This window comes from Cynocephalus volans, chromosome 10, assembly GCF_027409185.1.
Source record: "Cynocephalus volans isolate mCynVol1 chromosome 10, mCynVol1.pri, whole genome shotgun sequence".
Lineage (NCBI taxonomy): Eukaryota > Metazoa > Chordata > Mammalia > Dermoptera > Cynocephalidae > Cynocephalus > Cynocephalus volans.
In genome coordinates, this window is record NC_084469.1 from 28,799,084 (window position 1) to 28,823,471 (window position 24,388).

The 24,388-nt window shown below is 49.5% G+C and overlaps 1 protein-coding gene across 4 annotated transcripts in view; it reads right to left on the bottom strand.

Annotated features, from left to right (window-relative positions):
• The window catches only part of SLC43A2 (solute carrier family 43 member 2), a 35,867-nt gene extending 11,891 nt beyond the window's left edge, over window positions 1-23,976 (bottom strand). The window contains exons 1-5 of one of the 4 annotated variants that reach the window (XM_063109563.1): window positions 23,916-23,976; window positions 22,858-23,055; window positions 14,391-14,598; window positions 13,064-13,119; window positions 12,192-12,268 (exon numbers count right to left, since the gene is read on the bottom strand). In XM_063109563.1, coding sequence (XP_062965633.1) covers window positions 12,192-12,268; window positions 13,064-13,119; window positions 14,391-14,598; window positions 22,858-23,017 — 501 coding nt within the window. In that variant the 5' untranslated portion in view covers window positions 23,018-23,055; window positions 23,916-23,976. Of the gene's footprint in view, window positions 1-12,191; window positions 12,269-13,063; window positions 13,120-14,390; window positions 14,599-22,857; window positions 23,056-23,222; window positions 23,447-23,712; window positions 23,763-23,879 lie in introns of those variants that run through there. The other 3 variants (XM_063109564.1, XM_063109565.1, XM_063109562.1) reach the window with 3 other exon arrangements.
• Between the last annotated feature and the right edge of the window lie 412 nt (window positions 23,977-24,388).

Sequence of the window (24,388 nt, forward strand, 5' to 3'; positions counted from 1 at the left end):
AAGGAGAGTAATAAGGAAATCAGACTCCAAATGAAAAGACATAGTTGTTTGACTTTCCGGCCGGCAGGAATCCCACCTCTCTGCTCCTGGCATAGGCGAGAGGGTTTCTCATCTTTGCAGGTTACACTTGAGATGCCAGAGAGCAAAGTTAGGAGCCTCAGGCATCCCTCACCAGGAGAAAGCCTGTTAAAAATAAGAATCTATTTGGAGATAGCCTCATTTTATAAATAAAAGTATCAGTGTCCCAGAAGGACCGACCAGTTGTCAGCAAAAGCTGCTTTCGGTTTTGAGGTTTCTGGAAGGTGCCAATCAGGATTCTACAGTTCCCTCTGGGCAGACAAGGGAGCCAGCCCGGGATTCCTGCTTCTGAATTTCTAAGTGTCAGTAGGGGATTCTCTTCCCACCCGACGTTTTGCCCTGACAATCAGCGCCTGGGGAGGCCAACAGTAAGAAAGGCTCAGGCTCTCTTCCCAGCAAGGCCGCTCTCAGCATCTCACTTCAGCTCACTCTGGGTGCAGAGCAAGAGAGGGCCCAGGTGAACATGACTTTAAGGCTAAACCCTCAGCGATCCCACAGAAATCCAGGCATGGCAAATAACCAGATAAGGGGCAAAGTACATCCTCCCACACAACCAGCCATAGCTTCTCTTTAACTGTAAGGTTACACCACATGTTGAGAAGTTTTCCCATCCACACCCCAGTGTCCCTGGCATCGGGCACTGTTCTCTGGATAGCTATGCCAACCTACGTCACTGAATTCAGGCTGCTCATACAGAGTTAATCTATGTTCCCCTTCCCCATCTGTCTTGAATCATTTTATTTTTATCAAACATGGCTACCTGCGAGGAAATTCTCTGTTGCTGATGGGAGGCAGTTTGAACTTAGCTACATGCCTGTCCCTCATCATTTCTGCCTGTTTTGCCCACAATTAAAAATGAGTAAGGAACGTCATCAATATTTAAAAATTCTGCACTTCAGAGGACACCATCAAGAAAATGAAAAAAATGCACAGAATGGGAAAATTTTTATGAATCACATACCTGAAAGGGGGCTTGTATCTATAATATATAAAGAACCCCTACAACTCAATAACAAAAAGATAAATAACCCATTTTGTAAATGGGCAAAGGTTCTGTGTACACATTTCTCCAAAGATATATGTATGGCCAATAAGCACATGAAAAGATGCTTAACATCATTAATCACAGGGAAATGCAAATCAAAACCACAATGAGATACCGCTTGAAACCCAATAGGGTGGGTATAATCAAAAAGTCAGATCATAACAAGTGCTGGTGAGAATGTAGAGGACTTGGAACCCTCATACACTGCCGGTGGGAATGTAAAATGGAGCAACCAGTTTGGAAAACAGTCCGGCAGTTTTCAAACAGTTAAACATAGAATTACCAAATGGCCGAGAAATTCCACTCCTGGGTATATGCCCAAGAGAAAGAAAAACATATGTCCACACAAAAACTTGTACATGAATGTTTATAGCAGCTTTATTCACACTTAGTGGAAATAATCTAAGTGTCCATCAAAGGATGAATGAATAAACAAAACGTGGCATATTTACATAGTGGAATATTATTCAGACATAACAGAGAATGAGGTAGTGACACATGCTACCTTCATGGATGAACCCTGAAAGCATTACGCTTAGTGAAATAAGCCAGTCACAAAAGACCACATATTGTATAATTCCATTCATATGAAATGTCTAGAATAGGCAAACCCGTACAGATAGAAAGTAGACTAGTGGTTGTCTAGGGCCAGGAGAGAGGGGGCTGGGAGTAAATAGGGAGGGACTGCTAATGGGTACACGGTTTCTGTTTGGGGTGATGTAACTGCACAAGTCTGTGAATTCACTAAGAAACATTGAATCATACATTGTAAATAAGTGAACTATATGGTATGTGAGTTATATCTCAATAATGCTGTTAAAAAAAAAACATGAGTAAGAAACTTAAGAGGTTTTGAGATCCCAGGGTTAAAAAGGAACGAGAACAGATCTGTAGTATATGGCCAACTAGGCCGCCTTATGGTATGAGGCTGGGGGGACCAGCCAGGCTCCCCAAAGAATTCCCAGCACACAAAAAGCTCTTCTCCCAGCCCCCATGTGGAGTGGTCCCTTTGTCCTTCCAGACTTCTGGGGGGTGGGAGGAGCAGAGAGGGACAAGGGGCACACAGAAATTCCTTCCAGCAGGAGACAAAAGAAATGTGATGTGCTCATGTGTGCCCGGCACACCCAGGTGAGCACTAAAGGTGGCTGATCTTACTCTTCACATGCCTGCCTTCCAAGTATGCTGCAGTTCAAAGGACTTGCCGCAGTTCCTGAGGTCACATATTTGGGCCACTCCTTGCTGGTTACTCCAGCAAAGCATCCTTGTAGTGGAGGCACCTCTGGGGTCATACTCACTCCAGGGAGAGTCCAGAGATTACTTCCGCTTCTGTAGAAGGAGAGAACTATTCCTGCCTCAGATGCCACTCCAGCCAGGGCAGGTAAAGAAAGAAAGGGATCCAAGAAGGCTTAGAACCCAAGCAGAAGAGCAGATGGAGGCCAAGAGCCTGGCTTCCTAGGTGCAGAGTCAAGAGAGGTGAGCACTGTGGTTGGTGGCTGCAGTCATTTTGGGGCACAACGAGTGTCTCAAACTTATTCACAGGGCTAAGGAATGCTACAGAAAAGCAGCTTGCCTTTCCTCCCACCTTCTTCCTGTCAAGCCTGCCTTATCCCTAATGCAGGCTACAGGCCGACAGAATGACCGGGCTTGAGGAGCCCGCAGCCCTCTCTGACCTGGAGCCGTCTCCCCCGCACTCAATCCAGGACCGGGAAGAACAGGAACCCGGGGAAGAGGCTGACTTTCCCTCACTTTCATGCCTGGACAAGGGCAGTGGCTTCCAGCGGCCTCCTTGCTGCCCTGCCTCTCCCCGCCCAAAACATTCTTATCAACATCAAGAAAATTCTTCTCCTCAACATGTTATTTTGGTCAGCAGGGCCGTTCCTAGGGGAGAACAGCGCCTCAGGGCAAACTGCACTATACCAAATCTTGTGTTTTATTTTATTTTTGTTTCATTTTTTATTTCTTCTCAAAATTTGCCGTTTTTGTTGTTGTTTTGTTTTGGATTTTCTTTTGGTGGCTATCTGGTACGGGTAAATCTTGTATTTTTTTTTTTTTTTTTTTTTTAAAGATGACCGGTAAGGGCCGGCCCGTGGCTCACTCGGGAGAGTGTGGTGCTGATAACACCAAGGCCATGGGTTCGGATCCTATATAGGGATGGCCGGTTTGCTCACTGGCTGAGCGTGGTGCAAAAAATAAAAAATAAAAAATTAAAGAAAAAATAAAAAATAAAATAAAATAAAATAAAATAAAGATGACCGGTAAGGGGATCTCAACCCTTGGCTCGGTGTTGTCAGCACCACGCTCAGCCAGTGAGCAAACCGGCCATCCCTATATACGATCCGAACCCATGGCCTTGGTGTTATCAGCACCACACTCTCCCGAGTGAGCCACGGGCCGGCCTCAAATCTTGTATTTTAAATTATGATTTTTTTTTCCTGTTTAGAAAAGCAATGTATGGCCATCATAAAACACTTGGAACAAAATACACAGAAAAGAAAGAATAAAGCAAAAATCACCCTGATGTAGCCAGGTTACCATTTCAACATCTTTCCCTTTCATCTTTTTCCTACAAATGCCTATAACTTTTTAATAGAACTGGGACCATATAGTACATATTGTTTTATAAACTTTTTCGTTTTTACTTGACATATTTTAAATGTTTTCTAATACAGTTCACTATTCTTCAACATAATTTGTGATGACTGCCTAGTATTTCTTTAACTGGATGGTCTATAATTTATGCACTCATTTCTTTCATGTTGGACCTCAGGTCCTTTTAAATTTTTATCATAAATAATATTTCAATGACCATTCTTAGGATAAACAAATGTGCACACAGCCATCATTTCCTTAAGGTAAATTTCCAAAAGTAGAATCTTTAGGCAAAAGGGAATACACATTTGAGGCTTTGTGATACCCTGCACCAGACTGCCCTCCAGAAAACTTACACTTGATACTCCCACCAGCAGGGTGGTAGTGTCCAAATCATTGTAGCCACTGCAGCACTGTGTTATTATTGTTTTTAATATCTGCCACTTCTCCAATGTCCTTGTTTTAAAGTCCATTTCTTTGTGTATATGAGTGAAATAAATCAATGGATGATATTTGCTTCAAAAGAACCTGGTTGGTGGGTGGAGGTGGAAATGAAACGAGACTGGTTCTGAGTTGCTAATTGTTGAAGCTGCACGATGGGTACATGCAGTTTAGTAAACTATTCTCTCTAATACTGTGTATTTAAAATTTTCCATGATTCAAAAGGAGAAATTGAGACCCCGCGGGCTTTGAGGGGTGGCCTTGTCCCCTCAGCCCGCAGGTGTCTTAAAATAAAAATAAATAAAAAGAAATAGAAAAAAAGGTACACTTATTTGATTATTAATGACTTTGAACATTTTTCTACAATTTTAAAAATCAGTCATTTATCTTCCTCAGTTGTCCTTTTCTTCAATATTAACCTTTCTATGCTGATTTTGTAAAGGTTCTTTATACATTAAAGCCATTCATGGTTTGTCCACATACTGCAAGTATGTTTTCCTAGTTTGTCTTCCAACTTCTTAGTTTGTGGTGTTTTTTGACCCACAGAAGTATTTAAACAGATAGTCAAAAGTGTGTTTCAGCTTTTAGGGACAACCTAGCATTTGTGTCAGATGTGATCTCTCCAGAAAGAACATTAAGGATGACCTTGATCGATGAAACCCAAAGCATAAAGATCCTGACAAGTCGATGTGTGGTCACCAAAGAAGGACAAGTACAGGAGAAGAAAAGAGCTTCCCTGTGGGCACTAATCACTTTTTAAATGGTAACTATAATCTGTGTCTTATCCTTTAGGCTGCTTCCTTCTCTTCCTCCCAAAGCTGTCACACCTATCAGAGATTTCCCCTATTGGCTGTGCCCAGGAGCAGCTTGATCAGACAATTTTCCCTTTTATTAAGTAATAACACATATAGTAATAACAACTATTTTTAATAGTTACTCTATATATTATCTTTAAAACCCTCAAAGCAACTGTATTATTATCCTTATTTCATGTGTACAAGAGTTAAGGTTTAGAAAAGTCAAGGGACTCCCCCAAGCTTGTAAAGGTCAAATTTGTGCATAGCCAACAGGCTATACCGCCTCTTGGAAGCCTTGTGTGGCCCTGTCCAGGGCACACTTCGGTTTGGGCTCCAAAGCAATTACCCTCACTTCTCTTACATGTTCGTGATTAAGCATCCTGTCTGCCAATCCCCCGCTCCAACACTAAAGTTCTAGATTTCTTACATCACTTCTGATGCTCTTTTTAGACCCATCTGCCCCTGCCCTCACCTACCCTTGGCCTTCCTTGGCTAACCTCCTCATGGCCCAGGGCCACACCGTGGAGTGGCTCTGCATTTGCCTGTGGACTCTCCCTTGTTCCGTCTCATGTCTGAGTCTCCTCCCCCACTGGTCTCTCCCTCCTTCTGCCTCCACTCTGCCTCAGCTGCATGCAGTGGCTACTCAGAAGCTAAGTGACGGCTGAGTGCTGAGCAGAGTGCCTTAGTGCAGGCCTCAAGGGCCCAGTGGAAGGAAGAACCAGCTTTGCTGCCAAGTAGGAAGCAGGAGCTGTGTTGCAATGACAGATGCCAGGGAAAACACTCACAGAGGCTGTTTTCTGACTTACAACTGCACTCACAGGTGGGGAGTGCAGGCCCCTCTCCTGGCTCTTGGGTGCTTTCTGCAGCCACCCCCCTGCCTCTGCAAGGGTTGGGGCTGGAGTGGGCAAAACCTGCCCTGCTGGCCTGGGCTACAGCTGCTCGGCTTCCACGCGGTCTCACTCATACAGGGAAGCCCGTGACTCATTCTCTCTCAGCCCCTAAGCTGCGCCACAAACAGGTCCGGCTGTGTGACCTTCCCAAAGAGGAAACAGCAGCTGCAGGCGGCCCCTCCTCTGGCATTCTGGCCACAAAGCACAACTGCTGGACCAGAGTCCCCGGAGGCCAAGGCCCCAGGACAGAGAAGATGGACTGTCCTCCTGGGAGGACCCTCTCTCTAAGATGTCCACGCGTGCGTGCCTCTCTACCCAGGAGCCCCCAGGGCAGGCCATGGGGTTGTTAGCAGGCAGGGACAAAGGGCCACTGTGCAGTGCCCTGGCACTGACCTTCCAAATCCCTGGCCCTCAGGGAGATGCCATGTGCAGCCTGGGTAGGCTTGGAATTCTGGCCCTCAGGCCCCTTCTGGAGGTGAGCCTTGTCGTCAGGTGGCTGCTGTACACACCCAGAGCTCTGCACAACCTGTACAGGCCAGGATCCAGGTACCAGTCTGGACAAGCGTACTCAGCACAGCTGGGCTGTTTCCTAACCCAAAACAACCAGGCCCCTCCAAGCACACGTTACCAAGGAGAAGGTCCTCACAGTCACCTTTCTGCTTCAGTGATGAAGGGGAGGGACAGGGGGTGCTCCCCTCCCCCGCCTTCCCAACCAGGCCTAGCCCTGCCGGTGCCCCCACTGCACGTTCTGTTCACTCTTGAACGCATCACATGCTGCAGCAAATTCATGAGGCAGAACCCTCTGACGGGCAAATTTTCCCCAAGCCAGTGACAATCAGCTGACTGCTTCGGGTTCCCAAGGCACAGGACAGAAAGAGGGGAGCAGAGAGGCAGATGTGGCTCCCAGGACTGGGAGTGTCCTGCCCGCCTGGTGCCTGCACTCTCCAAGAGCTGGCTGGGAAGCACTGTAGGACCCTCCCCTCCTGGTTATAGGAACGAGGGGGGGGTGTTTATGGGGGGGGCAGAAATGCTAAACTCGATCCCTGCACCGGGGCACTCACTTCCCTGCCTTACTCTCAGGTATCTGAAGAGGGAGGTTTATTCTGCTCTCTTCAAACTCACATCCCAACTCCCATGGGATCATTTCTTCCTCAGGTTTTTTTTATTTTATTTAATTAATTAATTAATTTATTTATTTATATATTTTTTTACAAAAGATGACCGGTAAGGGGATCTTAATCCTTGGCTTGGTGTTGTCAGCACCACGCTCTCCCAAGTGAGCTAACCGGCCATCCCTATGTAGGATCCGAACTCATGGCCTTGGTGTTATCAGCACTGCACTCTCCCGAGTGAGCCATGGGTGGCCCTCTTCCTCAGGTTTAAAGTCAGACTTCAGTGACTCAAATGGGAAAAGCCCACAGAGGCATTTTTTATTAAGGAGCTTGGCAACATTTTATAACCCCTTTCGGTGAGGGTTTCAGCTCAGAACTCCCTGTCCCGCCCACACTGACAGGGGTCAGAGTCATGAAGTGGAAAAGACAGGTTCACAATTTTGGCTGCATCTGCTCCCATCTCTAAGCAACCCAGGCTCCGGACTGTAGGGCAGCGACCCAGAGACGCCGCCTCAGCTGCCGGCCAGTATTTGTGCTCCAGCTGATGAAGCGAGTTAAAGGCTTGTACAAACGCAGGGCTTTGAGCAAACAGACCAGAGTGTGCTGTCCAGATGTCCAGGGGGGCGGCTGAGGCTCCACAACGCAGAGAGTGGGCTGCACCTGTGGAGGGACCTGCCAGCCTCCCTCCAAGAATGCCACACGCTGGCCAGGCCCTGAGCTGCAAGGACCTGGGAGAGCCAGTACTGGCTGTTGGGCAGCCCACCTGGCATGGGATCCACCTAGGTCCCTCTGAGCCTCCACTCTAAAGGAAAGAATCACCCATGGGCTCAAACTGCTCAGGCTCTGGAGGGCGGGCTGTCGGCCATCTCCTCCTGGACTGTGAGGAAAAAGCATTTTGCCAACTCGAACCCCCTCTCCGCCAACGGAGGTAACAGCTCACAGCCCCTGGCTGTCTTCATTTAGACTGTAGTGCATGCAACACAAAACCCCTTTGGGACTCAGAAAGTCCCCAAATTAAGGTTTCCATGGCAACACATTCCCCCAGACTCCTAGGTTATCATGGAGTTATTGTCCATGGCCCCAAAGCGGTTGTAGGAGATTTGATTTAGGAAGCTTCTAAAGGTGACCCTGAAGACTCCTTTGTCCCCAACATTAGAACATGGGTGGGAAACACAAACAGAAAGTACAATTGTGTTGCTAGCTTGTCGTCTCTGGGATCTGATCCCGACAGTTCTGCTTTTTAAAGGCTTGGGTTGGGTCAGAACGAGATTCAGCTCTGCTCAGCAGAAGCCTCAGCCAGCCCAAGAACATTGCCCAACAGCTCCGGCCCTGTCCTTGCTGACCTGCCTCTGATTCCTCTTTCGGGGTCTGTTCTCAAGAGGAGCAGGCGCTGGAGCCCTCATCGGAGGACTCATGGGACAGCGAGTGTCCAAAGAGATCCCTTCAGACTGGGGGAAGGGGGTTGTGGAGGGGGAAAGAGATGGCTTGAAAAGTCTTAGAGAGCTGGCCTGTATGACTAGATGATGTGGGGGTGAGTAGGTGGTGTCAGCCCCCCTCAGACAGGAAATAGTGATTTGACCAGGCTCTAGACCAAAGGTTGGCAAACTTTTTCCATAAAGGTCTGCATAGTAAATATTTCAGGCTTTTCAAGCCATATGGTCTCTGTCAAAACAACTTAACTCTGCTGTTACAGCACACAGAAAATATACATAAGCAAATAGGCATGACTATGTTCCAATAAAACTTTGTTTACAAAAATAGGCAGTGGTTTGGATTTGGCCTGGGGCGGTGGTTTGCTGACCCATGCTTGAGATTCAAGAATGGGGACCTGAGAGGACAAACCACCAGCCTCTCTTAAACAGATCCTTGGTAACCAAACACTTTAAATGATGAACAGACAAGTTCCTTGCCTGGTCACTATCTAGTCTGTGTAGTCTTTTACCTTCCAGGGAAAGAGCAAGGAGCTAACAGAAACGCTCCTGCTGCAGTGGTTTGTAGCCTTCACATACACCTAATGCAGGCTGGTGAAAGCAATGCCCACTCCCCCACCCCCCAAAAGTACGTGCACAGCCCTCCTGAAGCTTATTCATGGACCATTTAAGATCTCCTGCCCACTCAGAAAGAGAGCCAGTTTCTTTGCATTTGATTTTTTGGGGGTTTTTTTGGTGGCTGGCTAGTATGGGGATCTGAACCCTTAACGTTGGTGTTATCAGCACCATGCTCTCCCAAGTGAGCTAACTGGCCAGCCCCTCTTTGTATTTGAAAGAGGGAAGGAGGGAGGGAGGGAAGGAAGGAAGGAAGGAAGGAAAGAAGGAAAGAAGGAAGGAGAAACTCTGTAGAAAAATAGACAAATGACACAATGAAGCAATTCACAGAAGAGATACAAATAACTAATAAAAAGGTGAAAGGATGTTCCGTCTCACTAACAATTAAAGAAATTTAAAAAACCATGTATACCATTTTTCACCAGATCAGATTGGCTAACGTTTAAAAGATGAACGATATGGTATTGGAGGGGGTGGAGAAAAAGACACTCTCAAACATGCTGCCAGGATTGTATCAGCATATAACCTTTTTACAAGACCACTTGACAGTATATATTAAATTTTAAAACATGATAATCCTGTGGCCCAGCAATTCTACTTCCAGGAATTTATTTTACAGAAGTACATGTGCAAGGATGTTCACTTCAGCAGCATTCATAAATTGGAAAAATTGGAAACCAACCCAAATGTCCATTAGTAGGAAATTGGTTGAATAAATTATGGTACATCTACATTACAGAATAACATGAGACTGTTTAATAATGAGGTCGACCTCTAGAGTTTAAAATAATAAGGCAGATCTCTAAGTACTGATAGGAAAAGATGTAAAAGATACATTAAGTGAAATAAGCAAGCTGTAACAATTTTTCTTTTTGAGAAATAGCATTGGTATATGCAGATTTAAGAAAAACCCTAAAGAAATATATTCCAAGCTAATGAAGGTAAGCTTACAGAATTTTTCAGTCTACAGTTTGTATTTCTGGCTAGTTAGCTCACTTGGGAGAGCAAGGGTTCAGATCCCCATATTAGCCAGCCACCAAAAAAAAAAAAATGATGATTTTTTAAAAGTAAAAACAGTTTTGGGCTGAGCCCGTGGCGCACTTGGGAGAGTGCGGCGCTGGGAGCGCGCGGCTACACTCCCGCCGCAGGTTCGGATCCTATATAGGAATGGCTGGTGCACTCACTGGCTGAGTGCCGGTCACAAAAAAGGCATTAAAAAAAAAAAAAATAAATAAAATAAAATAAAAGTAAAAACAGTTTTTTAAATTTATTTTTTAAGCCTACAGCATTTGGTAGTACCAGGTGGTCTCTCATCCAAATATGAGCCACGCCCAGCCCTGCTTAGCTTCCAAGATCAGACCAGAATTGGGCATGTTCAGGTGGTCAGAGAACATTTTTGTTTTATAATCATGAAAAATAAGAAAAGATAAAGTATCCTTATAAGCCTACTAGTCTTTCCTAAAAGTTTCTTGAGCAACAACTGGGGAATTCATTTTAAAGGTTTTCTTAAAGGGCATTCATGGTATGGTGGTTTTTGTCCATTGAAGACAACAAAGCATCTTTCTGCATTTTGGAGCATAAACACCTCAAGTTCAAGGACCATCCTGTTTTGTTATCCCTGAAATTCAGACCTGCTGCGGCAGAGACAGCGTGACTAAAACAATGGGGGTGATGCCAGGTTTTTATTTTTCATCTTGATGAAAGAGTTGATGGTTTTCACACCGTCAAAGAACAAACAGAACCATGAATCCTGTTTCACAACTTACACAACTCAGTGGAATTTGTGTACTTTTGACAGCTTGAACATATATCTCACAGTTTTGACATTTGTTTTCCTCTGGGAATTTGAGAGAGGTGGAATGTAACTTTTTTCTTTTACATCTACCTTGTTAAAAAAATCAAAATAAAAATGCCCAAAAGGGTACAAAGTAAATCTCCCTGCACCAGCAGAGGTGAGGCAGCCAGAGCTCCCAGAAGTAAGTTTGTCCCCCATGCCCTGGGGACACCCACTCCCTGAGCATACCCCACACACAACCCTGTGCTGTGCTTCCTCCTCTAACACAGATTTCACTGAATTTCCACTTCCGTGGGTCTAGACCCGGACAGCTAATCCTTTCCACGAGGACAAAGATAACAAGGCAAAGTACAGGCAGGGTGAACAGAGACATTGGACCTGGCCTCTGGCTCCCAACTGCTCGGCGGGTCATAGAGATGCCAGCACCTCTCCAAGCACTTACGAGAGGACCTGAAGTCCCCGGAACTCCCTCAAAGCTAAACACGTTTCCCTCTTCAGCATCACTCCTGACTCACTCACAGAGAGGAAAATCAGAACCAGACTGCACTGCAAATAGAAATGGAAGGTATTCCATCTTAAACTTTTTCATGGGTAAACTGAGGCAGGCAAGATTTCCCTACTGGACAGAAGTCTCTGAAGAGCCTGTTTCTCTGACTTCTTTTCTAATGGCCAGCTCTGAATGGCACCCTTGCCCAGCCAGGCGAGCCTGCAGAGAGCTCCCTTCTTCCCCCTGGGGAAGACTTTTTGTTCCTTCTTTGACTTTCTTTCTTTCAACTGCACCATCCTTAAGCCTCCCCCAGCTCAAAAAGAAGCATATTTTTGTGGTATCCTGGTGCTCCTGGAGAGTGAGTTCTCAGAATCCCTAGGAAACATCTCCCTCCTCAGCAGGGTTCTCTGGGCTTGGCATTTAGAAAACCAAGACAAGAGGCAGCACAGGAGCTCTGCTGAGCTGTTCACTGGGTTCTGACAAAGGTTAGGGCTGGGATGATTCCAAGAGAGGTTTGTTTTTAGGTTGCACTGTTAGCCAGAGCCCGGAGACCATGGTGATGGCTGCCATGAAAAATAAGAGAAAAGGAAGCAGCGGCAGCTTTTTTTCTCCCTGCTCCTTCTTCCTGGGACATGTGGCTAATGAGCTGCTTCCTCAGCGCCCAAGCCAAGGTCAGAAGGCAGGGGATGGGTCACTCAGACAGCCATACCCTGCTGCCTGCAGGACCTCCAGCTGGGAGGCCGTGACTGGCTTCACTGCCTGGTCACTTCACCAGCAGCACCACCACTGCTTGGGACATCCAGCAATACGTAAGGTGAATGAAAGGTAAGGAAATGGAAACCAACAAAAGCTGCTTCACAATCACAAGCAGATTACTGAACTAGAGATCGTCTTTCAAAAATTGATACTTACTGTTAGTGAGGTGAACGTCATGCACATCCCACCAAAGCCATTCAGAGCCAGGGAGATGAAGATGAGCACAGAGAGAGCTGCAGAGAAAGAGAGAGCTCGTAAGTGGGGACCGCAGCTGAGCGTCAGGGAGGCTGGGGCCTGGCCTTGGTCCCCGCATGGAGCAGACCCCTGCTTAATGGAGGCTGAGAGAATGACAAGCACTGGACACCCGGGGAGCTGGGACAGCCTTTTCCTTACCCTCTTCTCCTGCCCATTTCATGGAGGTTGGGTTCTTGCAAAAGGTGCATACCCGTCCTCCTTTCTCCATTAACCTTAGCAGCAAGCAAGAGGCCTAAAGAAACTGCTTCACTGAAACCAAAAACACAGGTTCCCGAAAATCAGTAGATGAGCCTGGTAAGATTTTGGTGAAACTCAAGTCCTATTTTAGTGTTTGTTGTAAAAGTCCTTGAAGCAACAGCTCCACCTGAACAGGGTCGGGGACCAGGTGGCTTCTAAGCCATCCTCAAAGTACTGGCCTGGGCCGCCTCGAGAGGACTCAGCTCATGACTTCTGCACGCATGGAGGGCCACGCCCCTGCAGCTGGCCTGGTTCTTAGAACTTCTCTCTCAGGTTGGCATTAACAAGGCCACTGGGCTCTGGCCTGGCCTGGCGATGAGATGCAAGTTTCTCTGACTCGTGAGTGGGGCAGCTGCTCTCTTGCCCAGTCACCACCCACTTGAGATAAGTAATGGAGTAAAGGCCTAACTGGTGTCCCCTCTAATGACAGCTGTGAACACCAGGCTGGGACAGTGTCCAACAGCCAGCGGGCCTGAGAGCACCTCTGGGCGCTCTCTCCCCACTCCTGACAAAGGCTGGGGGAGAAGCATACTCACAGTTTGGGTTACTTGCTCCATATGCAATCAGCAAGCAGGAGACAGCAAAACAGGCACTAAAACCAAGCAGAAATAATGCAGTCTTTATTATTATTACTTTATTGATTGTTATTGTTAACATTATCGTCATTTGGGGGTATTTGCTATTACTATGTGTCAGATGCTTTCAAAACATTTCTGTGCATTATTGCATTTAATTTAACAATTCTAAGGTGAATAATTGGCCCCAATTTATTGATGAGGAAAATAAATCTTATATAAAAACAAAAACAAAAACTAATTTCTCAGGACTGGCTGGTTGCTCTCTTGGAAGAGTGTGGTGCTTCTAACACCAAGGTCATGGGTTCAGATCCCCATACTGGCCAGCTGCCAAAAACAAACAAACAAAACTGATTTCTCTAAGGTCTCCTGCCTAGTAAGTGACTAAGCTGGAATTCAAGCCCCAAAGCCAGATCTCGTAAATTCCACACTGCACTGCCTCCTCCCACCCCCAGACCAGAGAGGTACAAGTCTCTGAAGCGAGAGAGGGCAGCACTCACTCCTCAGGTTCCGGTGCCCACTCAGCCAGAGCATGGACAGAACCCACTGGGCACGGGCAGATGAACGGCTGCTCCCGAATCTGCTCCACTTGGCTCTGCCTTGGGAACCAAGGCCTCTTCAGCTCCAAAGAGTGAATGGAATCAATCCCCACCCATTCCCTTCACAGTCACGGGTCTCACTTGTTGCAAAGCACTGCCTTGCAAAGTGACTATTCCCAATGAGAACTGGGTTGGGAGGACCCTGGCCTGAGAGGGCCAGCTGCTTGGTGAACTGACCCTGAGTCTGGCAGACTGGCGCTTTATAGACCAGGAACACATACCCCAGGGGGTGCACAAGATGATCCACGAAGGTGCTGATACATCAGGACTTCCATTTTATAATTTTTTTTCTCATCCATTTTAATTTATATTTTTGATTATGTATCACAAAGCACACAAAACACTAAGAATGGCATATGCGTATAACATTTATAATTCCATGTGCTTATATTGGATGTATATATTCAAAATCTTTTTTTCTGGTGGAGGTGTAAGGTCAAACGGACTTTGTTTTTAATCACAAGCAACTCCAGATCCTCCCAGATAGGTCTGGGTCCTGTGCGTTTTTTATGCAGTACTGGAGCATTGCAAGGATCATAGTATCTCCTGACTTGGCAGAAGGGATAAGGAACTCCACTCTGGGTGGGTATTTAGGGAGCTCCATATTGCACCCGATAGCAGGAACCAGGATTCCCTACAGCCCAGGGGGTCCACCTGCCTACTCCCTCCCCCAAGAAGCCCACACTGACCTGCCCAGCAGCCTGAGCTTCCTCGGGCCGTACTTGTCCATGACGATGCCCAGGGGCAGGGTGATGGCACTGAGCAGGAAGGAGCCCACGGTGAAGGCCAAATTTAGCATCTCATCCTGGGCCTGGCAGCTGAGCCAGCCATTCATCCAGCTCGCCTCCTTGTGCTCCGGCTCTGCTGTGCCCCCCACTGTGCCATTGGTGACATTCTCTGTGTGTGTAGAAGCAGGGAAACCTTACCACAGGGTCATAGCAGGGACTCCCAGAGATCAGCAGGGCCAGTGCACATTCAGAGCCACCTCACTGGGAATGCCAGAGCTGGCTCTGGGCCCCTTGAGGGCTCAGGCTACCCCACAGCAAGCTTGCATGTCCACTTGGCCCAAGCCCCCTGAAGCAATAACGCAGAGGTTTGTAACTTCTGTGGGGATTATGGACCCTTTGGAGAATCCAATAAAGCAATCTGTGCTCCTCCTCCCCAGAAAACGCACACAAAGCCTTGTCCACAATTTCAGGGCCTTCCCGCGTCCCTTGACACACCCATCCCTAGTTGGGATTCACATTCCAGAGTATCCTACATCCTACAACAGTAGACCTCAGCCTTGACTGTGGGGTCTCAGGTTTGCTGGAACCTTCTAGCAGCTTTGTCCATGGAAACAGACTGCAGCCAGTATGGGGCAGACCCCAGACCACTTGAGGACAAGCTGCTGGTCTCCCTACATCGCCTTGGTTCTCCCCAGTCAGTGTGGGGAGACTGGGTGGGCCTCCTTGCCCCTGCTGGTGAGTACAGTTGACTTCTCAGAAGTAGAACAGGCCATATGCCACCTTCTCCCCCTGACATTTTTATCGCCACAACCAACACATATGCTGGGCCTTAGAACCCCTTTGGAAAGGGTCTGGGTTTTTTTAATAATCCATAGTCATTTGCTTTCACTTGTTGAGGTGCACTTTTTGTTTTTCTCACTGGGGTCATTGTGCTGCTATCCCCAGTAACAACAACACCCAGACCCTGCTGGGGGCTGAGCCTCTAAGCCTGCTCTGTTGGCCTCAGCCGTCTCGTAATCTCAGCCCTTAATGGCCCCCTCCAAAGTCCACCCAGCACCAAAACAACATAAAAAGGGAGGAAAAAGTGCTGTGGCAGCTGAGGGCAGGAGGGTGGAAGACAGGACAGGAACACAGCTGAGGAATTCTCTCCTCACCAGGACTGCTAGTTAAGAGATGCTGACTAATCCTGCAGAAACAGGAGCAGACTTTGATTAGATGGGAGGTCACACTGGGAGAGTCCAGGAAATTCTTTTCTTCAGATAACCGCCTGCCTCCCAATTGTAGCCCTCTGGCGCCAGGGCTGGAAAGCTGAGGTCTGCAAAGGCTTGCCCAGGCCTCGCAGGGCTGCCCCAAGGTCACTGAAAAGGATGGTCTTGGGTGAATCAAGCCATGTGCCCACCCCTGACCAATGAGTCCTGCTGGGGCACACTGACTGAGAGTAGATGCTGGGCCTGGCCTCCAGGTTCCAGTTTTGGTTTCTCCACTTCCTAATTGCATGACTTTGGAGAACTGACTTAATCTCTCCCTGTTTCCTTATCTGTAAAATGGGTATAATATAATAGTATCTACCTCTTAGAGTTTTGGAGAAGATCAATGAAAAAATCCAGACTTTTTTAGAGCTCACACAGGCATAGAAGGCACTCAGTAAATAACAGCTAAAAGTTGTTGTTATTATTATTATTACTATTACTGGAGGCTCAGGATGGCTGGCAGCAGGGCTGGATGCTGTACCTGGGAGCACAGTTCTATAACGGAGTGAGTGGTGGCATGAAACCACTGGGCTGTGAGCCCTGAAAGGCAGGGATTGTGTTCTAGTCCCTCTGTGTCCCCAGTACCTCACCCAGGTCCTGGCCCGTGGTAGTCGTTTACTGAATGAATGAAAACAACAGAACCAGATCACAATGGCCAAAAGGATAAAGAGAGAAAAGAAGAAAGGACATACAGGAGCAAGTTGAAGATAGAGGGGATTTAAGGAGATTAGAGACAGAAAGTTAACCACCTGAAGCCACAGGAAAAAATCCTAACAAGCCAGATCCCTGCCCCCACCACTTTCTGTTTTCCTAAAGAGACCCCAGCACTCCAGCAGCCAGAACACATGTCAAACCAATCCTTTGAGGGTCCTTAAAGGGTCCTCTGAGCCCATCAGGATCCAGTTTAGAACAGTCACACAGTCCACCTCAGCTGCAGGCCTGAAGTGCTTGTGTACTGTGGCGCAGCTTCTGGAAAGGCAGAGCTGCTTCACAGGTTGGTGCTGGTTTCAGTTGTCAGCTCTGCCAGCAGCAACAGGAACTAGATCTGAAGTGGGGGACAGAGTATCCACACAACAATGGCCATTTCCAGGTCGATGTGCAGATAGGAGCAAACCAGCGCAGATGTGACAGAGTGAACCCCCAGGGCCTGGGATGGCTGGCCTGTGAGACCTGACTGCGGCAATGCAGGGTCTGCAGCCAGTTACTGCCCTAGGGGACATGGAATAACTCGAGGTGACAGGCTCTGCTGTTGCAAGCAGGGATCCAGAGGGGAACGAGGGGGGCGAGGCAGCACCACCTGACAGCTGAGTCACCCCCACCCCCACAGTGACCCTAGGGAGGAACCACAGCTGGATCCCCAAATCTGAGATTTTTTCTCATTGAGAAGCAGAAGAGAAAATCCCAAAGCACTGTACACAAGGCAGTCTCCTTCATCTGCCAGAAGTGGGGATGGGGTAGAAACATCTTAAATTGTTTAAAGATCTGGTTGTCCTTGTAACTAGACAGGGGGGCTCCCGAGGAGAGTGGTCAGGGTAGAGGCAAGGGTATCTGTCCTTCCCATCTTTCAACTTGGAACCACTACACACAGGAGCAGGGAACTTACACTTTAGCCACCAGCCTTCTCCCCTTAAACAAACCCCTGCCAGTGGGCCACCTGGCCCTCTGCCCTCCTGCCTCCAGGCAGTGATGTCCCTCAACAAATAAACCTGGGGTTTGAGGACTAAGTGGCCTCTCTTGTCTGCTCATGGAGCAATTCAAAAGTGCCCCTCGCTCCTGGTAGGAACTGAAGCTTTGGTGAGCCCAGAAGCTTTGTTGGCAGTAAACAGCCCAGACAAGTAATCACAGACTCAGCAGATGCCCATACACAGTCACACCCAGGCTGCTCCTGTCCTTCTGCTCCCACCTGGGCCTTTGTGGGCCCCGAGAGAGGCAAACAGATAAGCACTCAGGAAATGCCAATCCCCTGGGGCCCCTCTGGTCCTAGCCTAGAGCTCACCCTCACCCCAGCCCAACCTGCTCTGCTCCTCACCTGCACCTGTTTATTCAACAGATGCCTCTGCAGTGGGTGGCCAGAGTGGCCCAGCCCAACCCAGCCAGGGAAACTGAACCAAGAAGGCAGGCGAGGGACTAGTGCGGCCAGAGTGTGCTGAGAACAGGAATACGGCTGCTTAGGAGGAGACCCAGGGCCAGGGAAGAGAGAACAATGCCCTGCACTGTTCAGCTCCACTCACAGAAAACTCACAAATAAAATCTGTACAGAGGAAGCAGGGGAGAAAAGAGGGTGCTGTGACCCAGCTCGGGCTCTCCTGGGCCTCTCTGATCAAAGAGGGGCCTCCACCCACCCCAGGGAAACAAAGGGAGTGGGGGACCTCCAGAACAGCTGGAGGGATGATGTTCTAGACAGCCAACGGCTAGGTGGCTGGAGGCCCCTCTAAATTCCCGGGCAGCCCCTTCACTGACTGGCTGCTTTCTGAGCCCCCTCCCCTCCAGGGTATAGGCTCCTGGACAGCCCTGCTGATGGATCTCCTGTCTCTCTCAAATCCTTAGTCTATCCGGCAACAGGAAGCAGCATCTCAGTCTAGCAGGGCAGATGTAGGTGAGAGGTCGGCTCAGACACAGAGCAAACAAGAGGCAGGTCACAGACAGTCAAGGACCGTCTTGGGTAGACCAGGGCCCAGCCTGGTCTAGGCCTAGCTGTGGTCAGAGCAGCAGCAGCTACCGTTTGTACAGTGCCTGTGTGTGCTGGCCACTGTGTTCAATGCTATTCATTCCCTGTGTCATTTAGCACCCTCCCACCCCCACCCCACATGAAGATACAGGGAGTCTCAGAGCAGGTAAGTGGCTTGCTGAAGGTCTCACAGATGGTACATGGGGAAGCTGGACTTGAACTCAGACCATCACACCCCGAAGCTCCTGCTCTGAACCTTCAGGCTGTGCTGATGCTGTCCTGCCTGCATTAGAGGCATGCTGCATCTCACAGAGAAAATGCTGAGAGAAAGGAGCCGGGAAAAGACTGTCGCACAGTGTCAGGACAACACCAGGTGGCTCTTAATATAACCCGGTGAGAATGGAACTGCCCCAATACCCTCCTGCAACGTCCCTGAAAGAGAGGATCTTCATGGGACACTGAGAAGCCAGGGGAGGCCAACGGAGGTGGAAGAGGGAAATCAGGTCATGAAAAGAGGAGGAGGAAGGCAGGGCGGGTGGGGAAGCTGAGGGCGCTGGCTCTTCACTGTGACATGCACGTCCTGAGGCTGCGGCACCAGCCTTTAGACCCTCTTACCTGTTGCTACAGATTTTTTTTTTTTTTCAAAATAAACAGGGGGGAACAAATTAAAAACAGATATATGCAAAGCAACAAAAGTGAAAGGCTGGCCTGTGGCTACAGGAGGAGCCCATAAGGGGTAGGGTCCTGAAGCAGCAGAGGACTCCCCTGTTCACACCTGCGCCTTGCCCAGCCAGGTGGGGACCAGGCCTGGCCCTGCTTCCCTGGGGGACGGCAGCCCCTGTGCCCTCCAGCGAGCCAGGGCCAGCTTCCTGCTGCGCGTCAGAGTGAGAGGTATGCTCCCCCAGCCTAGGTAGAGTGCCTGCAGTGGTCAAGAGCACAGGACTGGGGTCTCCCTTCACGTCCCTGGCTAGACGGTGACTTCTTCTGGTGGAGGCTGTGAAGACACCCATTTTCTAGCCCCCACCCACCCAACACACCGCATATGTGGCAAGCCCTCCACAGTTCACGGGAGTCTCTAACAGGTGACTCAGACCCTTGCCTCCATGGCTTCTTCCTGCCTTGTGAATAAAAATCCAGTCTCCCTAAGTGGCCTCCCAGGCCCTGCAGGCCCTGTCGCCTTTCCACCTCTCCAGTTGTCTCCCGCTGTGCCAGCCCTTTCTCTCCTCCCTTCCTCAGTGCCCCCTCCTCTCCTGACTCACCCTCCCACCCTCCAGGCTTCTGCCTAAACATCGAAGAGGCCTCCCACCCAATCAGAACCAGATCCCCACTGCTGTTCTTGCTCCATTTGGAATTACACAGGTCTGTGGGTGATGACTTGCACCCCCCACACAGCACCTCAATAAATGTTTACTGAATGTGTAGGTCAGATGAAAGAGGATATTAAACATCCATCCACAGGTAGCCCCCACCCCCCGAGCTGACCCTGTCAAAGTGGGCTACAGGACGACAGAGAAAATGAAAGAAGTCAGGTGTGGATGGTTACAGTGGCCAGCCCAGAGGCCAAAAGGACACAGCCCTGGGAAAACCCCACTCTGCCCAGGCTGGGAACCCAGATGGCCTCCTGTCTACACCAGGGGGACTAGGGAGGGGTCCAGCAGCCAATATCTGGTGGATGTCATTTAAAGCCTGTCCCCAGCCCTTATCCCTGTCCCCTCCCTCGACTGTCCAGTGGGCAAGACAAAACAACCTTGGGGGAAACAGAGAAATGGGCTATTTCTTTTCCTTTCTCCCACCTCACCAGGCTGGAAGCCAACATTGTGTCTGTGGCCAGATTCTGGCTGGAGTTCCGAGAACCTTTCAACAGGTTCAGGCAAATTTTCTTTAGAGAACAAACTAAAGCATCAGTCCTAAAAGCAACAAAAAGCTGACAAATTTGCATCTCAATCAGCTGTAGACTGGTCAGCTTTTCACAAGTCTAATTCAATAAATTAAATAAATGGCCTAACTGCTTCTCTGCAATTCAGCCATCCACCAAGTTTGAAAATGTTAGGACTAAGCAGAAACCTTGACCCTAACTCTGCCAGGCACTCCCAGTCAGGTGAAGCACAGGGATTTCTGGCCCTGAAAGACAACAGGTTATATGCACTCCAAGAAGCAAGGAGCAGGGAGGCCAGAGAGATAAGCTGTGCAGAATCAGCAAGTATTCCCCTCCAGGGTGCCGGGTCAGGGGCTTTGTCAGACAATCAGAAAAACCAAAATCAGAGGCAGGAACAAAGGCACAGGATAAAAAGTTGATGTTCCACCTGCAATCCTGACCTCTTCACCTTCACTTTGGTTTACTGGAGTGACCTCAGGCTGGCCGGTTAGCTCAACTGGTTAGAGCACAGCCTTATAACACCAAGGTCACAGGTTCAGATCCCCATACTGGTGAGCTGCCAAAACAAACAAACAAACAAACAAACAAAAAATCCTAAATGGAGGCTGGCTCCTTAGCTCAGTTGGTAGAGTGTGGTGCTGATAACCCCAAGGTCAATGGATTGAATCCTCACACTGGCCAGCCGCCAACAAAAAAAGGAGTGACCTGTCAAGCCTCTCAATGGCTGACACCAACTCAGCACCATGTTGGCACAATCGCTGGGACTCCTCCCACTTAAATGAAGGAAGAAGCCAAGGTTGAGACAGGAATGAAGTGACCAGCCCCAGTGCTGCCAATGCCTAAAATAAATTAAATCAGAGGACAATCTGGGGGGGAAAAACCTAGAATCTGACCTTCCCAACACTGCAGTTCACAGCGTGAACATGCATATGCACACACACACACATGCACACATTGTGGGTCTTCAACAAATTCATGGAAGGATTTGTATTGTCTTTTAATTCAATTTTCCACAAACTTTTTGAATATATATTATTCAAATATATATATTATATATTTATATTTATATTATTTATATTGTAATATTTATAATATTTTATATATATATATATATAAAAACACCACAACAGTCCTCTGGTCCAGATGAAACACTAAAAGCTTTGTCTGGGATGTTTATGTTTTTTGTTTTTTAAGCCCTGTGTGCAGCCTGAAAGAGCCCAGGACAGAGAGGAGAAGAGGAAGAGCCAAACACTCCAACCTGTGCCTTCCAGAAGAGTCATTAATCTCCTAGCATCTATTGGGCAAAGCAGAAAGCTTGTTCAGGGAACAAGGTCTGACACTCCCATCTCCCAAGATTTCTTGCTGATGTGGGGAGAGCCCTGCCAAGAACCCTCAGGCTATTAGGAAGTATTTTTCAGTGGCTAAAGGCTAAAGGTTGATTATAAATGACATACTTTCTACACTCTCCCAGGTGGCCTCCGCATTGCCTTGCTTTCTCCTGCCCTTAACCTCTCCAGCTAAGCCTCCCTAGAGACTGGGACACTCAGGAATCTCCTGGGCAGTTCAGAGAAGGCGAACAGGGAGGATTCTACATGGGAGTTACAGGCAGCATGAGCTGATGCAAAGCTTTCTTTTCCTGCAAAGAACTCTAGAAAGAGGAGGCATGCTGGTGGTGATTCAGGGAGGCAGACCTGGGCTATTTCCATCTAAGGGGACTCAATCCCTGGAGAGAGATTACATGAGTTTGACCATTATGTAGCCACTGTTGGGGGCAGGGCGAGGGCAGAGGGAAACATTTTCTATCAAGGTTTTCTAAGAAGGAGATAGTAGGGTAGAGGCTGGGAGCTGCTTTGGCCCTACTGTGGGGCTGAACCTATTGACCTGCAGCAATTAGGACCTTCGAATGGGGTGTGAAGGGAGGGGTGGGGGCAGATTTTATGTACACGAGCATCCTCAGCCTGCCTTCAGCAACACCAATGGTGTGGCAAAGAGAAGGGACAAACCTAGCATCATATCCATAAATGCCCACCTTTCCCTCTTCTCCTTCCTCCCCATGGCATTGGAAGGCCACTGGGACAAAATGTCCCTTGGAGAATCATAAGACAGCAAAAATAGACAAGAAATTGTATCCGGCAAGCCTCTAGGAGACTCCATAATGGTGTGACTGAATAACATCTAGATTGTAGATGATACTTCCTTGGGGTGGAGGCGAAGTCACTTCCTCTCTTGCTGCACCCCAGCCCCTGAGTCAGGAGTTCCTCTTTCTCACAATCTGAGAAGCAACATGTTTACTGCAAGCTATGCTCCAGGCACTGGCAAGCCAGGAGTCCCGCAATGTCCCTAAGTGGTGGAAAGAACACCCCGGACGGACGTAGGGGTTCTGGATCTATCACAGTTCCCATCTATGTGGCCTTGGGCTAGACAGAAGATCATTCTGAGCCTCAGTATCTTCATCCACAAAACAGGGACAATGGTGAGTGCCCAGCAGAGCAGGGTGAAGATCAAACGGGCCTTTCGATACTTGGGAGAAGCTGTACAGTGAGGTGGCATTACTGGCTGGGTCCTCATCGCCATCCGCCCTCTCCTAAAGCCCCAATTCCAGGAACCACCCCCAGCCCGAGGCGCCCACCTCACCTGGCTCAGTACACAGGTAGGAGTAAAAGCCCTCAGACTTGAGCATGATGAGCAGCGAGCCCCAGCCCAGGAGGACTGCCGAGAAGAGGAGGTTTTCCAACACGGCCGTGCAGGCCATCCACCAGCGGCGCCGATGGGCAGTGGCCAGGGTGGGCGCCATGGTGCGGCGCGGCGGCCCGGCTCCGGCTCTGCGGCCACCTGCGCACAGACCTCGGCGTCAGCGCCCAGCCGCCCCCGGCCGCTGCCGCAGAGCACGGAGCTTGTCACCCCTCCGTGGCCCCGGGTGTAGGTGCGCGCAGCGAAGAAAGCAAGCCCCAGCCCTGTCCAGGACCTGGGCCACCCACCAACCCGCGGCTGGCTCGTACCGCTGCCCTTGGCTACGCGGGAGCCGCCCTGGTCAGGCAGGGAGACTTCTTCCTCAGCTCACTCCGAGGTAAACTGAGGCATGGAAGCAGGAAGGGACCAACGCATGCTCAGGGACGTAGAACTACTCCTGGTCCCCGGCAGGACTGACATTTCTTGGGGGCCGGAAAGGGAGGCAGCTTGAGGCCCCGCCACCTGGGCAGGGGCACACCTGAGGGCTGCCAATCCCAGGGACCCTGACAGGAGACCGCCCGCCCGCCCTCAAGACCCTTCTCCAGAGCGGGTTCTTTCAACCACAAGATCAGCGCACCCAGCTCCGGAACGGCCCGCCCAAGGCCCGCTCATTGGCCTGTCGGCACAGGAACTGCCGCGCCATTGGCTACTGTTTAGGTCGCTAGGCGCTACGGCCACGCGAACCCCGCATGGGAGAGGCGAAGCCGGTTCAAACCGGCGGCGCGAGCCAGCCGCGCGACCCCCATCCCAGGCCGTTACCTCGGCAATCAGCCCGTTTCCATGGAAGCGGACCCCCGTCCCTCCATCCCCCAGCTCCCTCCTCGATTCGTCATCTCTTCCCTGGTGACTCCTTATCCAGACTCTCTTCTCATAATTCACACTCCTTTTTCCCTACGCCCCTTCTTGTGAGCTTCTGCCCCACGCACCCTCGCCCCGGCCCGGATCCCCGTGGTCCAGCTCACCCTGCTCCCACTGGTGTGTATAGGGCCCGCCCGGCGCCTTTTCTGCCCCCTTTTATTCCAGCCCTTTTTATTCTGACCCCAAGATGAAAACACTGCCGCCCGCTGATTGGCTGAGTGGGGCTGGAAACAGGCATTGACCAATCAGCAGCCACCCACCCTCCCCGCGCCGAGCAGAAGCCGGTTCCGGCCGGACTTGGAGACAAACAAGAGAGATGGGGGGGTCGGGGGCAGTTGCGGACCGCGCCTCGGCTCTGCCGCCTTAAACTGGAGTCACCGCCCGACCGGGAACCCCCAGGGGCATTGCCCCATCGCCTCTGCAGAGATCCACCCCAGAGCCCTGACTTTGGGCTGGGTCCCCGGCTGGGTCCCCAGATGCACGCCGGTCGACCCTCGGACACTTAGCTCGGCTCCGCACCCCGCTCTCCTCCGGCCGGTTACGTAGTCCCCAACTTTCCCTCCGCCCCGGCCGCCAT